At 48.3% G+C, this 16144-nt stretch overlaps 2 protein-coding genes across 8 annotated transcripts in view; one reads left to right on the top strand and one right to left on the bottom strand.

The window, feature by feature from the left end:
* RTF2 (replication termination factor 2) overlaps positions 1–16144 on the top strand; it is a 42571-nt gene that overhangs the window by 18832 nt on the left and 7595 nt on the right. The window lies entirely within an intron of this gene.
* On the bottom strand, positions 1761–14921 carry LOC124502894 (beta-1,3-galactosyl-O-glycosyl-glycoprotein beta-1,6-N-acetylglucosaminyltransferase 7-like). 2 transcript variants are annotated; one of them, XM_047067501.1, is made up of 4 exons: positions 14095–14921; positions 7060–8086; positions 5858–5953; positions 1761–2704 (listed from the first exon to the last, which is right to left on the bottom strand). In XM_047067501.1, exons 2-4 carry the CDS (start codon positions 8024–8026, stop codon positions 2481–2483), a joined length of 1287 nt encoding a protein of 428 aa, XP_046923457.1. In that variant the 5' UTR covers positions 8027–8086; positions 14095–14921; the 3' UTR covers positions 1761–2480. The 2 variants fall into 2 exon arrangements, with proteins under 2 accessions (XP_046923457.1, XP_046923458.1); XM_047067502.1 differs by lacking the exon at positions 14095–14921 and having other exon boundaries at positions 7060–8115.

The raw sequence follows: 16144 nt of genomic DNA, 5'->3' as shown, positions 1-16144 counted from the left end.
CCAAGTGAACAGCAGTTTCCGGTTGGTTCTAATGCTAGCGGAGGCTGCTGCTTCATGTTGGCCTGGCCAGCCTGGCCCAGCCTTGGTGGCTGCCCGCCTGTCAGCCTCCACTCGCTCCCAGCGCTTCCTCTAGCACGCCACTACGACCCAGCCTGTCCCTCCCTGAACCTCCCGCTGCTGCGTTCCCCCGTGCCTTTGAGTTACTTGTATTATTATTACTTTATCTGTTACTCGAGTAAGTTGTTGAGGTAGCGGCTTCTGTTACGTCTGATCCTTTGAGGGCGGCTCTGTGTTTGAGTCCGTTGTGTCTTTGTACGAGGTGAGGTGGTGCAGTAAGGGCTTGGACTGTGGGGCCAGACTGCCTGCTTGGGTCCAAGTCCCAGCTGCACTTGCTTAGCCGTGCGCTCTGGAAAGTCCCATCGTTGCCCCGTGCCTCAGTTTCCTCATCTGTGAGACATGTCAGACATTAGAATTCTAAGTGCTTCCTCCTCATAGCAAATCTCTTGAGTAGACACCTGTATTGGACCCACTCATAGTCATGTGACCATGCTGTGAATGGACATTGAAGGGAAATGAAGGCAGGCTCATGTTTCAAGTGACTTGGGAAGATACCAGCTTTTTTAAAAATGGGTGGTTTTTTAAAAAAAATTTTTTTTGAATGTTTATTTTTGAGAGAGAGAGAGAGAGAGAGACCAAACATGAGCGGGGGAGGGGCAGAGAGACAGGGAGACACAGAATCCAAAGCAGGCTCCAGGCTCCCAGCTGTCAGCACAGAGCCCAACGTGGGGCTTGATCTCACAAGCTGTGAGATCATGACCTGAGCCGAAGTTGGACGCTCAACCGACTGAGCCCCCCAGGCGCCCCTAAAACTGGGTTTTGCACTAACTTGTTAGTGAGCTGTTCTAAAATACGGGGACACAGTCGTGGTGAATTTGAGCTTTCTGAACAGGCAGTCAGAACGTAGCTGGTCGGTGCCACCCGTGAGCCCTGTGTGGAAAAAACGTGTAGAAAAGCAGAACTGTGCTGTCGTGGGGCTCTTGGTGGCCTTGTCTTTGACAGTCTTAACATTTTCAGCATGTGCTTTCCTTGGAATTAGGCATCGAGGTGGAAGAAATGTTTGTTGAAATGGTGACGTTAATGTTCTATGGTTAGTTACATTTGATTTGTGCTTTCAAAGGCTCTTTTCCTTCTATCTGGCTTCGTGCTTTCCAAGGGCTATTTTCATTGACTAAGTAGATTTGATTTCGTTTCATTGCAAAGCTTCAGTTTCCCGAGGCTTTAGACTTTGCCTTTGAATTATACATTTATTTCTTTAGTGTCTTCTTTATTTTAGTTGTTTTATGTGGTGCCACTTAATGGTTGTACGTTTTCAGTCTTGTACAATGCCATGAACTCTTTTAGAGAAAGAGAATAGGGGCGCCTGGGTGGCGCAGTCGGTTAAGCGTCCGACTTCAGCCAGGTCACGATCTCGCGGTCCGTGAGTTCGAGCCCCGCGTCGGGCTCTGGGCTGATGGCTCAGAGCCTGGAGCCTGTTTCCGATTCTGTGTCTCCCTCTCTCTCTGCCCCTCCCCTGTTCATGCTCTGTCTCTCTCTGTCCCAAAAATAAATAAACGTTGAGAAAGAGAATATACAGAAAATCCTCAACAGGACAATGAAAAAGTTATGGACTCTTTAGAGACCCGAGTCTGTTGAGTAGGGAGAATTAAGATCATTCCCGCCTTTGACCTATGTTGTTCAATGTGGAAACCACCAGCCACATGTGACTATTAAAATTTCAGTTTATTAAAATTTTTTAAGTTAAATAAAGACAAAAAGTCACTTAATCAAGCATACTCTCCACATTTCAAATGCCCCAAAGCCCCCTGTGGTTGTGGTTGGTGTCAGACCAGACGTAGTACGTACCCACCAGGGCAGAAGGTACGATTAATGCCTCTTGACTCCAGAAGCTTATAGCATCCTTTTTAAGAAAGTGTGCTTCAGCTCTGGATTAGTTTCGTTTTACCCAAAAGAAGTGGACTCTTCTGTATTTTTCTAGGATTACCAGAACAAAGTTACGTGGTTCCCAGCCAAAGAGCACTGTTTTAGATCAGCAGAGTTTTGTTTTCAGTGAGAGTTTGCTCTTGATTAGAATCTCATACACGGTAGTATCTTCAAAGCAAGATCTGTTTTTATTCTAACTTGAGGCTTCGATTTGCAGCAGCTATTTACTGAGGCAGAGTCCGACCTCACTTGGCTGATCCAGGAGCCCCCAACGGTACCTTGAGCAATACCTTTCCTCTCATGATTTCTTCCTCGAAGCCGTAAGAGCGGCCTGTGATTTATAGGAAAGTCTTGTCAATAGCGTATCTCTGAGTTCACTTTAGGGCTGGCTTGTACCAAGGAACCAGTTCTCATTCTTTCTTCTTTGGTTAGTGTTCTCTTATCACAAGTCAGGGACATGGCGATGCCAGTAAGAGCACAGACGCTTCCAAATGTCCAGCTCAGCGGCTCCGTGTCGTGTTAAAATGACTCTCCTGTTGAAAGCGCCAGTGTGGCTCCGCAGGGACCTCTGCCTGCCGCAGCGCCTGGAGCCTGTGCCGCCTCTCCAGGCACGTGACCACCAGGGGGTCTGTCGAGTCCACTTTGCTGGCAAACAGAGAAGGCGACCGAATGATCCACGGCAGGTCTCCTGGTCCATACACGCAGCTCTCGTGGACGTAGCGCCCTGTAGAAAGAAGCACAAAAACCTAGTGCCTTTGTCTCGTCAGTTTACGTTCACACCAAAAAGTGATGCTCTCCCAAGGTCATCGGGAAGGCCCCTGCTTCACGGGAGGTCAGACTAAACATGATCTCCGCGATTGCTCTGATTGGGGCTTCTGGGCTGGGTTTTGAATCTATGGCGGCAGGGACGCTTTCATTCTTTCTGTTTAACGGCTACTTTGTTTAAGGGGACGCTGTGGAATGTTCGTTAGTCGCGAGCACAGGGGAGACGTCTTAGCATGCATTTGCCGGGCCAAGTCTAAATTCTGAACTGGGCCCCACGAACGTTTGTTTTCCTTGGTTGTGGGGAGGTTGCAGGAATTGGGTCGGTGTTAACGTGGCATTGCTTTGGCCCTCTCTTGCCTGTGCAGAGTGAGCGTTTGATACAGATAGAAGTCATTAAAATTGGAATCATGGGTCGACTCCAGTGCTGGGTTCCTTCGCGACGAACTCAGCAGCACACGTTAGGTGCCTGACGCTGCACTCAGCTCTTCCTTCTTTCTCTGTTAACCCCCCGGCCAGTGCTGCAAGGTGCTTCGTTACCACCTCCGGTTCGCAGAGGAGTGAGCGCTCGGTCTGCGTGGGAGGCAGAGGTCGATCCACTTTGGAGACCTTGCTCTCTGCTCAGCTCCGCCCTGCTTTTCTCTCCACGCCAGCCCATCGATCCTACTTCTGAAAGCCCATCTGAGGGAAATACAGAAAAGGGGCGGAACTGCACGCGTAGAACCGTCCAGTGCTGTTTGTAAGACTGGAACAAGGTGGAAAGAACCTTCCCCCAGTGAGCACGCATTCATCTAGTAAAGGGCCAAGCAGAGTAAGCACTCTGTAAGCGGCGGCTCTTGTCACGACTGACATCTTTCTCACTGGTAGACGTTCTTGGCACAGTGTCACAGACTCTCAATAGAATTACACTGAACCAGGTGAAAAGTACGACTGTGGAGACAAGCTGCGTGAACAGCATAGGACGTAGTGAAAAAAGAATCAGCTGCACCTCGGTGGTAGCTGGATGGTCTCTACTGTATATACACGTGAATGTGAGCCAGGAAGGGGGCACAGGCCTGTGGAAAGTCCTCAGAGTTGGGTTCGTGCCGTTTGGGTGATTACAAGTAAACAAAACTCTTTGTTGCTGGTGACAGCAGGACGACCGTCACTCTGTGCATGCTCGTCCCCTGGAGGGGCAGCAGACAGCTGCACCTGCTTAGAGACCCAGCTCTGCCACTTCCTGTGCTGCTTCCTGTGACACTGGGGGTGACCTCACTTCTCTGAGCCTGGGGTTCCTCATCTGTGAGGCGTGAATACGATAGTGAGTACCTGAGAGTCATTGTGAGGATTGACTGTGGGCCCAGCGCAGGGCTCCGGAAGGTTCTACCCCGGTCACTGCCGGGGCTCGGCCTAAGGCGGGGGCTGACTCTTGGCGGCCACTTGTCTCGCTGCTTTCCTAGTGGATAGTTTGCAGTCTGAAGTGAGCAACAGCAAGAACTTGCTGAAGTGTTCGCTTTGGGGCAACAGTGATTTTTGTTAAGATTTACAGAATATTGAAATATTCAGGTTGTCGTTATAAGAATTCTAAATCATGACTGTATTATTGGTAGCAGCCACCCTTCATGACTTCTTACTCTGTGAGTGAATCATGTTTTCAGGAAGCATCTGAGCCCCGACCCCGGCCTTTCCTGAGCATTTATTCACCGGTCTTGTCAACCCCAGTGTGTAATGGCAGTGAGCCCTGCTTTCTAAAGAAAGGCCAGGGTTGCTTCTTAGCCTGTGTAACTGTCACCTTCTTATTGTGTGAAGAGCCCCCTAATTGAATCATGGCTAAACTATTTATTGAAAACACTAGAAAATTATTCCAGCCCTTCCGACCTGGTACCTGTGAGGAGAGTGGCTGTGTACGTGGCCCTGGGAGTTGCTGGTCTTTGAGTTATTCTCTGGTATTGGGTTTTACATTTTTTAATTTGTCTACAACCTGTTTCTTTGAGATCAGTCCTTTAAAACGGCTGGGAAACTGGGTGAACCTGGTTGATTTTGTATTTCTGATCTACTGTGACTCAAGCCCGAGGGGCCACGCCTAGACGCGCTATTAAAATCAGTGGTTGCGTCTGTGCGGTATTTTCTGTGGTGGTTGAGAAGCTGTGTGTAGACAGAAAGGTCAGGCCACATGCCTGGGAGAGAGGATGCTGTGCCCCAGCCACCTGCACACACGTCTGCCCCGCTCTTCCTGCCTTCTCTGTCCAGCACAGTTTGCGGCCCCGTAAAGATCAGACGCCTTGTTTTTCTTTCCTCGTGGGCTCCCAGAGCGTTCACACCTCTCCCTACCGGACTTGTCCGCATGGTGCTGTGACTGTTCTCCCGTCACCTCTGCTCCTCTCGGCCGTCTCACCCTGGGCCGCGGGTGGGGGGGGGGGGGGGAGAGCGGTGGGGAGAGGAGGCGTGAATGGCAGGACCAGAGGCCGGTTCTGGGTCTCCCACTCCCTAGGCATTTTCTCCCAGTGGCTGTGCCCGAGTCTGCAGTCAGCTGCCGCTTTTCCAGCCTTTTCACCAAAGAGGGACACTGACGTCCCCACCCCAAGTCTGCTCTGTATTGTCCTGGTAACTAAAACCACCGGGACACCAGACAAAGGGGCAAAAGAAGTCGCAGCTCCCAGGGAGCGTCTCCGAGGGCAAAGCAGAAAGACCTTCCCCTCAGCAAGAGTTTGCTGCCAACCTCTGAGCTCTGGAACGGTCGATCGATCGATCGCCTGCATTTCTCACTTGTCTGCTCTGGTAGAGGTCCAGGGAGACACAGAGCTTTTTTAAAATAAATGTTTAAGTTTGAGTTCTAGGGGCGGGTGGAAGAAACCCGCCAGCTTGTGTATTTTTATCTTAAAACCTGTACAGTTGCAGCCGAGTTGTGTGTTCACTTTGTGAAAATTTATCAACCCAAGTACTTAACGATTTGTGAGCTTTTCTGTCTAGATATTATAAATAAGAAGTTTAAAAAAAAATTGCCCCATGTAATTGCAAACTCACGAATCCCTTCACTCCTTCTGCTAACGATCGTCTCCCGATGTTATCCAGGCAGCAGTTGTATAGTTTTCATAAAATTGGAAGGCTTTTGCTTTTGCTTTGGTTCGAGTTTTACCTTTACATCCATCGTGAACACTTCCCTCCTCGTTCCTCCATTTAATGGCTCGAATGTCTCCTTCCCAGCCAGCGTCAGGTGTGGCTCCCGGGGCATCTAAGGGGGAAACAGAACGAGCATTACAGCGGGCAGGCAGCTGCTCGGCCCTAGGGTGCCAGCTCTTCCTGGCCGTGCTCCCCCCACCCCAGATGTGGTAGTGGGAGAAAGGTGGAGGGAAGTCCAACCCTGCTTCAAGTGCTTGCTTGTCATCTGCTGAAAGGCTACGCTTTGGGGGCGGGCGGCGGCCGTGGCCAAGGTCTTGTGTTCTGGCTTTCGTTTTCATCCCCGTCTCCATCCCTGGTAACTTCCTGAGTGCACCTAGTGCGCCCTTGGCATGATGATGTTGGGTTTCTCCATAACAGCCCTCTGAGGGGATGTGAAAATAGGATTTTCAGTGGATAGGAGCGATTAAACTAAGATCCTAATCGATTTCTGCTGGATTCAGTGTTTGCACGGTCATCTGGACCGATTATAACCATTCAGACTTGAAGCCACATCAACTTTATACAAAGAGAAAGTAAGTCCACTTAAGGGAGGACACCAGACTCCCTCTCTCAGAAAACCTACCTGAGGTATCATGTTTGCCACCCCCAAAATTACTACTTTTAATGTTTTCCATTCTTTTTTTTTAATGTTTATTTTTGAGAGAGCACAGGTCGGGGAGGGGCAGAGAGAGGGGGACAGAGGATCCGAAGCGGGCTCTGTGCTAACAGCAGAGGGTCCGACATGGGACTCGAACTCACGAACCACGCATGAGATCATGACCTGAAGTCGGATGCTCAACCTACTGAGCCACCCAGGCACCCCTAATGTTTTCCATTCTTAAAAGCGCCCCTAGCACAATGTCTGGCCCTCGTAGGTACCCAGCGGTATTTAATAAGTGAATGAAGAAATGAAGGAGTTTCTGAAGATTTGTGCTCAGATATTGGTCATACTTCTTTCTGGAGAGGGAACAAAAGCAGCCGGGCTGGTTGGGCGCGTGGCCGTCTCTCAGCAAACCTGAGACCCCTAAAGACCCTCCCGTACTCCCCAAAGTGGAAGAGGTCTTGCAAAAGACCTCTTCACCAAGCCATGGTAAATCGTGAAATACAATTTCCACTTACGAATAAGCATCTGTTGTTGCCTCTGATCTGAACAGACGTTGTATCGCTGGATGTTCTTACCTTGCAGTCGGTTCAGAGTCACCCAGTAATGCTGTTCTGGGCTCTGGACGTCTCTGGACCACTGGAGCAGGTCTTTTGCGCGGATGTCTGTCAGTACAAATTCTACGAACTTCCTCGTTAGTACGTAGTAAGCGCTTCCAAAATAAATTGTTAAGTTATGGGGTGGTTCATCTTTGAATCTCCTGTTTGGAGATCCGTAGATACTTCCTTCAGGGGTGAATTCAAGACGACTTCCACTTGTCTCGGATGCAACGTGTGGTGGTTGGATTACTCCAGGAGTGATGTTTTTATCAGTCCATTTGCTCCTGATGTAGCGTATGATTTCTTTGTTGGTTTTGATTGGAAAGTCGTGTCCACAAAGGTTAAGGACATAGTTCCACTGAAATTTGGAACGGACCAGATCTCTCATACAAGTAAGATCTGCCTGCAGTCTTGTAAAGCCAGTGTGGGCCACTCTTCCTCTCTTTGATGAAATAAAAATATTTTCAAAACAGTTCACCAGGGTTTGCACAGCACTCTTATACTTCTTTGGGGCCTTTTTGTCAACATGAATACAGTAAAGGTTTTGAGGCACATAAATAGACCTGAGCAGCTGCACAAACATAGCCAGGTCCTTGTGAGTAGTTACGATATATGCCAAAGAGAAATTGCCCTCTTCTGCAGACAAGGGTCTGGTTATGAGATGCACCTCCTGGGAAATCCTGGAGCAGTTTCCTGGTGTGCGCAAGTGAGCAAGTATTTGAGAACCATGAGGGTTTTTACAAAAAGTTGCAATTTGGGGGGCGGCCTCTTTCCCTTCAAATAAAGCTGAACACAGTTCATCCGGATAAAAGCCACATTCCACCGCTGCTGGATAGGTGGACTCCTCTGGTTCCTCCGGAGGTGGATCCCTTAAATAAAGAAAAACGCACACGCACACAGCTGTGCACACGAGGAGTCCGGGCTTCGTGGCCCACAGCTGGCTCATGTCTTCAGCTCCAGGTGCCTTCTTATCACCACCGCTTGAGTTTCTTTCCCTCTAGGCTTCCTAGGAGAACAACAGATAGATTCAGGGTGGCATAACTCTCCCCCAGCCTGCCGCTTTGCCGAAGTACACGTATTTAAAGCACCGAGTGTGCTCAGCTTTGTAGACGTACGTGCCCGCGAAACCATCACCACTATCGCCAGGACACATGTCCCCCCCCCCCCGCCCCCCCCCAGAGATTTCTTGTGCCCCTTTCACTCCACCCGCCTTGCACCCTGTCTCTGGGCAGTCTCTGTGCCCTCTCTGTCTCTGTACGTCAGCTGCGTGGTCTGGAACCATATAAACAGAGTTGTAGACTGTACTTTTTGCCTCTTTTCACTTTGGGTAATGATTTTGAGATTTCATGCAGCTAATTAGATTTGTGACCGTTCTTTCCTCCTTATTGCTGTGCAGTACGCTGTCCCGTGGGCAGGCGACAGTCCGTTTATCTGTTCATCTGTGGAAGGACACGGAATTGCTCCCAGTGTTGGGATATGACGAGGTGCCGTAAGCTTTCGTGCGCGAGTCTTTGTGCGGACGTTTTGTTTCTGTGTTTCAATAACTCTTCCGAAAGGGATAGTCCTTAGAACCAAAATGTAATGGTTGCTGGTTAGGTGACTTTTGCTGACGCAGAATTAACAGCAGTGCGTTCAGATGATTGAAATATATCAGCCTTTAGGAAAACTGAAAAGGTAGCCACAAAACGTGGTTTACAAAAGTAAAAGATCTGCTGTGGTTCTTGGGTTTATTGGCCACGCGTATTCACCCGTACGTAACATGGTGTCAGAACTGAGTACAGCCATCCTGGAGGGACTCAGGCCACACGCGGCACTCGGTGAGTAGCTGTTTACGATACATAACGCCACTGTGGATCTCTTCACATTTACTGACTTCACAGAAAATCCTGATGACTGCTTCAGCAACCTCATAATTACGAGGTTGCTTGATTAAGGCTTTCTTTTGGCACAGTAGGGTGATTAGTGGAAGGATGTTCTCTTCCTTTTAAACACAATTCTAAATTAGGAGCAATGGCAGTTTTACAAAAATAGCCCTTGGTAGAAACTTCTGGAATGTTACATCAGCAGGCTTTCGGGGTGATGTTAACAGGACCTGCGTTTTTGCTTCTCTGGGGGCAAATACCTAAGAGTGGAACTGCCGACTGCTGTCCAGAGTGGTTGTGCTGTTTCACTTGCCCACAGCAGTGGGAGAGCTCTGTATCCTCACCCGTGCTTGGCGTGGTCAGATTTATTCATTTTAACCATTCTGACAGGTATACGGTGCTGATTCACTGCGGTTTCACTTTGCATTTCCCTGATGTCTCAGGATGTTGAGCATGTTCTCATGTGTTACTGCCCTTAACGTTGGCAGGTTAAAAGAAATCTCAAATACTTACTTTGGACGTGAATACTGTCCTGTTCTACGTTATGCAGACTTCATTTTATGCTGTTATCCTGTATCATTTTATAACTCTTTCCAGTAAAGGAAGCAATATATCAAGAGAATTTGTTCATCACAGAATTTGATTTGTTGAAACGAGTTTATGAATTTTTTAGAGAAGGCTTCCTTGATTAAAAACAAGATGTCTTTACCTGATAAAATTATTTGGTAATAATTTAGTTGCCTTTCTGGGGTCCCGTAGAAATGCACGAATAGGTTTAATAGGAACAAAGGTGACCCAAGGCGTTTTGATTAATTATTTTTTTATTAATTAATTATTAGTGCATGCAGGGAGCATCCTTTCGAATTTAGGGAGAAGACTGATCATGTAAGATGTCGACGTTATCAGTAACTATTTTTTTCTTGCTTATAAATCCTGGCTCCTGATTTCCATAAAAAGTCGTATCTCTGCCTATTGCTGTTTTTTCTGCTTTTTAAAAAGCCCGTTTGCTTTCGAGCAGTGTTTTGTCTCAGATTGGGCACTAGTCCCTTCCCTTCCACATCATTATTTCACGTGCCATTGGGATAAAGCAGTGACTAGGCAGCATTTTGAGCTCTCCTTCTCTTAAACTTTGAGCTAAAATTGTAAATGCTGATTGTGGACTGTGAATTTAAAGAATGTACTTATTTTCCCTGTGGTTTTCTTTTTCACCCATCCTGCTTCAAAAATAAAAAGCAGCCACTGCCCAAATATGCCAAGTTTTTTTGTGCCAGTTTGGTAAATGTTTGTTGATTGCCCCAAACGTGAAACCTTATGATGTAATTTTTATAAATTATATAATACTGTATTCACTGTAATTGACACATTTCATATCTGGTCTCTAAACAAAACCTGTATCATAAAAGGAGAAATTCACTAGGGAGGAAATACCTTCTTGAAATGAAATCAAAGCTTTTGCCTGCTTTTAATAATTTTGGTTAGGGGTGCCTGGGTCAGCATCCGACTCTTGATTGCAGCTCAGGTCATGATCCCAAGGGGATCATGGGATTGACCCCATGTCGGGCTCCTCACTGAGCATAGAGCCTGCTTGAGATTCTCGGTCTCTCTTTCTCTCCCTCTCTCTCCTTCTGCCCCCCTCCCCCACTTGCACTCTGTCTCTAAAAAAAATAAAATAAAATAAATTTTTTTTTTTGGTTAAAGGGAAACCACGTGCCATAGTTTATTACATTTAGTATGGAGAGGAGGTTTTGGAGGTTTTCTGGCTTGTCATCTTTGGTTTTGTTTCTAGGCTTGCGGTTAAAGTAAAACATTCTGGTTTCATCATAGAAATGTTGTTGGCCTCACTCCACTGACAGATTACACCCCATGTAAACCATGGCTCTGCCACAGGGAATTAGAGTTTTTCAGTCGTTTATGATAATTGAATGAAGACCGGTCCCGCGTGGAATCCCTTGTCCTTTGGGCGATACCTGGACTAAGCGGTTTATGTATGTCCCCTCTGCAGAGACAGGGATGCAAGCTGGGCTGTGTTCGTCCGCCGCCTTCCTACCTCCCGGTGTTAGTGCCGTGTTCACGGGTGCCCGGGTAGATCCGCCTTCCCGCTCGCGTTCCCTCTGGTATTGAGAAACCGCTGCGCCCTACGTGCCACGTGCTGCGGGGACCAGGGTCCCCGGCAGATGAGCTCCGTTGTCACTGCTTCACCACAAGCTCTTAAAGGCAGTCCGACCAGCCTCCCAGATGAAGGCCCTGGAGCCCCCACTGCCGTGGCTCCTGCCGTGGCTCTAACCAGCGTCCAGCGGGGACCCCGGAAATCCCTGTCACCTCTGTCACCTCTTGGGGCGTGCCGGCGTTTCCTCTGTACGCTGGGGGTGTGCCCGTTGTCAGCGTGGCGGACGTGTCCCGGCCTTGATTCTTGGCGACTTGTGACGGTTCTGTCTCTAATGTGAAGTCCGCTTTTGTTGCCATAATGAAAGTGGAATTGTTGTCACGTGACTCTTCTCCCACCGAACTCATTTCCGGGACACGCAAGTGGTGTTTCTCAACCGTGGGGAACACGAGCTCATTAAAAAGCGCAGTCTTGCTGATTTCCGAGCCGTTTTTTTCCTCCACACAAAGTCATATTCAAGATGTTTATTCACTTCAAAGGCTTTAAGAAAGAGGGGTAGCTATCCTTGGGTGTTATGGAGCAGGCAGGAGGTTCTTGGTCTGGACCAGACCCATTTTTAGTGCTCCAGTATCCTGTTTGCTCACGTGTTACCGAAGTCACAGATGGTTGCTAAACTTACTAATTTGTGCGTGCGAGGGAGCGTTCTGTCGGTCACGTACATTCTCTTCCCTGGGCCTCACGTTCCCTGAAATCCTTCAGCCCCGTCGCCAGAGCCTGCGGTGGGCAGTGTGTGCCCCACGTGCTCAGTGCGAAGCAGAGCGAAGTAGCCTCCACACCAGGCGCGATGCTGGTGAAGGTCACGCGTTGAGCTCACTGAAGACACACGACGTCCAAGGGATAGTGGAGAGTCTCTCCCAGTAGAAATCGTTACCAAAGTTGTGGTTAAGGATGGCGTTTAAATTGTTTTCCCTTATAGAATGCTAGACTCCACATAGTGACAGATGATTTGCTTCTAGTTCTCAGAATGGAATTGTGTGGCTTTGTATGTTTTTGTCCGAGCATAGAATACGTCCGAGAAATTATTTCAGAACACGTTACTGCCCTAATTATTAGACCAGGTGTGTACATTTTTTTCTTCTTTTCTTCATCCATCCACAGTCCCCCCTTCCCCACCCCACAGCGAGCCTTAACAGACAGAAACAAAAGTCAGCAGCACGGGTTCGGTATCATGCGTTTCCACTGAACACTTTCATTAAGGGCAGTCATTTTGAATTTGTTAGGACGGGATCTAATTTATTATAAAGACTTTTCCGGGGGGCGGAGGGGGGGGGGGCACGCCTGGGTGGCTCGGTCTGTTGAGCGTCGACTTCAGCTCAGGTCATGATCTCACACTTCGTGAGTTTGAGCCCCACATCGGGCTCTGTTGCTGACAGCTCAGAGCCTGGAGCCTGCTTTGGATTCTGTCTCCCTCTCTCTCTGCCCCTCCCCTGCTCACTCGCTGTGTCTCTCTCTCTCTCTCTCTCTCAAAAATAAATACACGTTAAAAAAATAATAGGAAAGACTTTTCAGGGGAGTTGACATCCTGTATAAACGAACTCTTTTAGTTTTGTTTTTGTTTTTGTTTTACAGAGATAATTTCTGTGGGTAAACATAATGAATGGGCATGTTTAAAGATGAACTGAAAATATTTTGCTGTATGTTCTAGAATATTACTGTTTTAGAGCACTTACATTAGCTTACCCAGATTAAATGATTTAATCTCCGTTTGCTGAACTCACGATGCGGTCCCATAGGAACACCGGGACGGGGGTCGGGAGCAGATAGATGGAGCCCCCACTGAGCCTGGCTGGGGGAGGTACTCGGCTTGAGCAGGACTGGGGCGCTTAGTGTTGACCCCCAAGACCACGCCTGCCAGCACTCTCCATTTACTGCAAGTTTGTCTTTAAAATGTCACTCTAGCCACAGCAGTAAAAATTTGGTATCTGTTATTTTTGTTGTCTCTGGGCTCAGAATGATGCCCAACACCCAAGTTAGAACATTAGGCTTTCTTAAACTATTTCAACTTACAATAGCAGAGTAACTTTGAATTTGAACACTGTCCTACTGGCCAGTAACATAGATGTCCTAGTCACAACATGCGTACATTTTCCAGCCGCTTTGATACAAAGAGGAAAAGTCCATTTCAGGGCACCCGACTCAAAACTACAACAGAAATAACATTAATATGTTTGGGCTCAAAATGAGGCCTGAGCGTTCGGACATGGCCTTGAGGCCGACTTGGTTATTGTCTCCCGTGTGAGGAAAGAACAGATGGTGGCATTTTAAATTTAAAACTCTAATCGCATCCTTGAAAAGACTCCACTTCTGCTGTCTTGGGCTGAAACGAAGAGTAAGGACTGTTTGAGAGAAAAAGATGCCTGCTACGTCTGCATTTGCAAATATGACTGGGGGCGCCTGGGGGACTCAGTCAGTTGAGCGTCCAGCTCTTGATTTTGGCTCAGGTCATGATCTCACAGTTGTGAGATCGAGCCCTGTGTCGGGCTCCTCACTGTGAGCGTAGAGCCTGCTTGGGTTTCTCTCTCTTTCTCCTCTGCCCCTCTCCCCCGCTCGCTTGTGTGCACACTCTCTCAAAAAATAAAAATAAAAATATTACTGATACTTTTTAACATTCATTTATTTTCGAGAGACAGAGACGGAGCGCAAGGAGGGGAGGGGCAGAAAGAGAGGGAGACATAGAATCAGAAGCGGCTCCAGGCTCTGAGCTGTCAGTGCAGAGCCTGATGCAGGGCTCAAACCCATAAACCGTGAGATCATGACCTGAGCCGAAGTCGGACGCTTAACCGACTGAGCCACCCAGGCACCCCGGTACTCCTTTTTTTTAAAGTAAGTTCCACACCCAACGTGGGGCTTGAACTCATGACTCTGAGATCAAGAGTCGCATGCTCTGACTGAGCCAGCCAGGTGCCCCTAAAAATGTTACTGATATTGCAATATTTCTGTTTTAAAAAACCACAGAGGAAGCAAGGAAAAACATTTTAGTAATCGTACCTGCTCAGCGTCTGCCATTTGTGATCTGTGTGTAGTTAACGAAGCGTTTTCCAAAAGCCGTTCTCATGTTCACGGGCTGCAAACGCTGGCAGTTTCCGTGCCCAGCCTGGATTTTCTCTTCCGTCCGTTGCTTCTCTTCCCGTGGCTCCCGCTTAAATCACATGAACAGAGTTGCTTGGCAGGTTTCGTTACCCTTTCGTCCCTGGAGGATTTTGTTCTTGTTGATTCTGACCGGTAGCTTGAAAAAGAGTCACGTTTGGTTCTCTTGAGTGTTTCTTCAGGACTGGATCGCTGCCTCACAAAACAGGAGACCACGGCCATAAACACCTGGTCCGGATGAAGGGCCGCAGAGTGATGCTGGGGTTCTGAAAGCCGGGTGGAATCCTGGCAGTCGTGGGTCAGATTCCATAAATGCTTTTAAAACTAGGAGGCCAAAGTTGGTTATCCGATCCTTTTTCATTAAAGGGATGAATGAAAGTCGCTTAAAAATCTTGGGTGCTTCCTGAATAGCGTTGGGAACAATCCAGGTGTTTCAGCCCCGCTCTCCAGAGGGCCTGAGTTCAGGGACGCAGGCGAGCCTGTGCCCCGTCCCTGTCCTCCGGCTCCTCCGGGGGGGCCGTACCACCGCTCCGCCGTCGGTGCCGCTTCCGTTCTCCGCTGCTGGATGCCGGTGCCCTTAAGCCCTTCCCCTTCTCTGGTTTCAGAGCTTCTCTCTTTCGCTGCTGTCTCTTCAGGCTTACCACAGACAGGCAGATCTATCAAGAAGAGTGAAGCCAAGGCACCCGGGTGGCTCAGTTAAGCGTCTGGCTTCGACCCGGGTCATGGTCTCGAAGTTTGTGAGTTCGAGCCCCGCGTCCACGTCTCTGCTGGCAGCACAGAACCCGCTTCAGATCCTCTCCCCCCCCCCCCCGCCCCTGCCCCTCCCCAGCTTGCGCTCTATGAAAAATAAACGTTAAAAAAAAACAGTGACGCCAAGATGGGAATCATACACGGTAGCTACTTCTCCCCTGGCCTGTGTCCAGACACTTGAGCTCGATGTACTCGGTCAGACGTGACAGAGGGAAGCACTGTTTTAAAAGTCAGTACACACACACAGGTACATGTTCATTTATTACACTCCCCAGAGTACTGCTACGGGAAACAGGCTTCTGTGATGGAGACAAAGCGAGTCCCACAAGTGGGGTTTCTGGGCCAGAGACGCACGCCATCGGTCGCTCAGTGCAAATGCCGTTTGGAAGGACAGTGACTGAGGAACGGCTTCCGTTTGTTCGTCTTCTGAATACACAGATAGAGCAGCACATTACCCGTCATTCTACCTCTGTTCCGCGGCACTTTCCTACTGGCTTTTTTCCCCCAGTGCTTTAGAAAAAATGTAATATCCGGAGGTCATATGGTTACACAATTTGTAGTCTTTTTCTTGCATCATAAACCACTTTCTACGTTGTCAGAAACTCTAAAATAATTGTCTGCTCCTCCTTTCTGAGAATGCATTATGATTTATCTATTTTCCCCATTTTTTGGACATCTATGTTATAAGTGATAAAAGGAAGCAAATTTAAGATAAATACATGATTGGAGTGCCTGGGTGGCTCAGTCAGTTAAGCGCCTGACTCTTGATTTCAGCTCGGGTCATGATCCCATTGTTCATGAGTTCGAGCCCCACATTGGGCTCTGCACTGACAAGGCAGGGCCTACTTGGGATTCTCTCCCTCCCCCCCACCCCCGGCCCTCCTCTGTGCATGCTCTCTCTCTCTCTCTCTCTCTCTCTCTCTCTTTCGAAATAAACTTAAAAAAAATAAAATGCATGATGTCAGCTGTGTAGTAACTGTACACATAGAAAAATGCATTTGCAGGAAAATACGGGTGTTTTTTTACTTACACTACGTGTTACTTTATAAGCAGAGAGGGTCAGTCCCTTTGAGCCACCTATGTCTTTGCAACTCCCCTCCCTTTCAAAAGTGACCCTCCCTCGACCCTTCAGTCCACAGAGAACAGCCACGGCCACAGCCACATCCACTGTGGATGGAAGTCTTCCTGCCCTGGTTTCACT

This window comes from Lynx rufus, unplaced genomic scaffold (genome assembly GCF_022079265.1).
Source record: "Lynx rufus isolate CCGP_SWC_20201006 ecotype Redwood Valley unplaced genomic scaffold, mLynRuf1.p SCAF_8, whole genome shotgun sequence".
Classification (NCBI taxonomy): domain Eukaryota; kingdom Metazoa; phylum Chordata; class Mammalia; order Carnivora; family Felidae; genus Lynx; species Lynx rufus.
The sequence above is the reverse complement of the archived record's forward strand: the minus strand, read 5'-3'. Positions and strand labels throughout refer to the sequence as shown.

Bases quoted from the DNA above. Each gene is read 5' to 3' on its own strand.
- LOC124502894 (XM_047067501.1), bottom strand. From the start codon at position 8,026: ATGAGCCAGCTGTGGGCCACGAAGCCCGGACTCCTCGTGTGCACAGCT. The intron at 5,954-7,059 runs GTAAGAACATCC...TTTCCCCCTTAG, and splicing joins GACTCTGAACCGACTGCAAG to ATGCCCCGGGAGCCACACCT. The intron at 2,705-5,857 runs GTAAAACTCGAA...TTCTTTCTACAG, and splicing joins TGTTCACGATGGATGTAAAG to GGCGCTACGTCCACGAGAGC.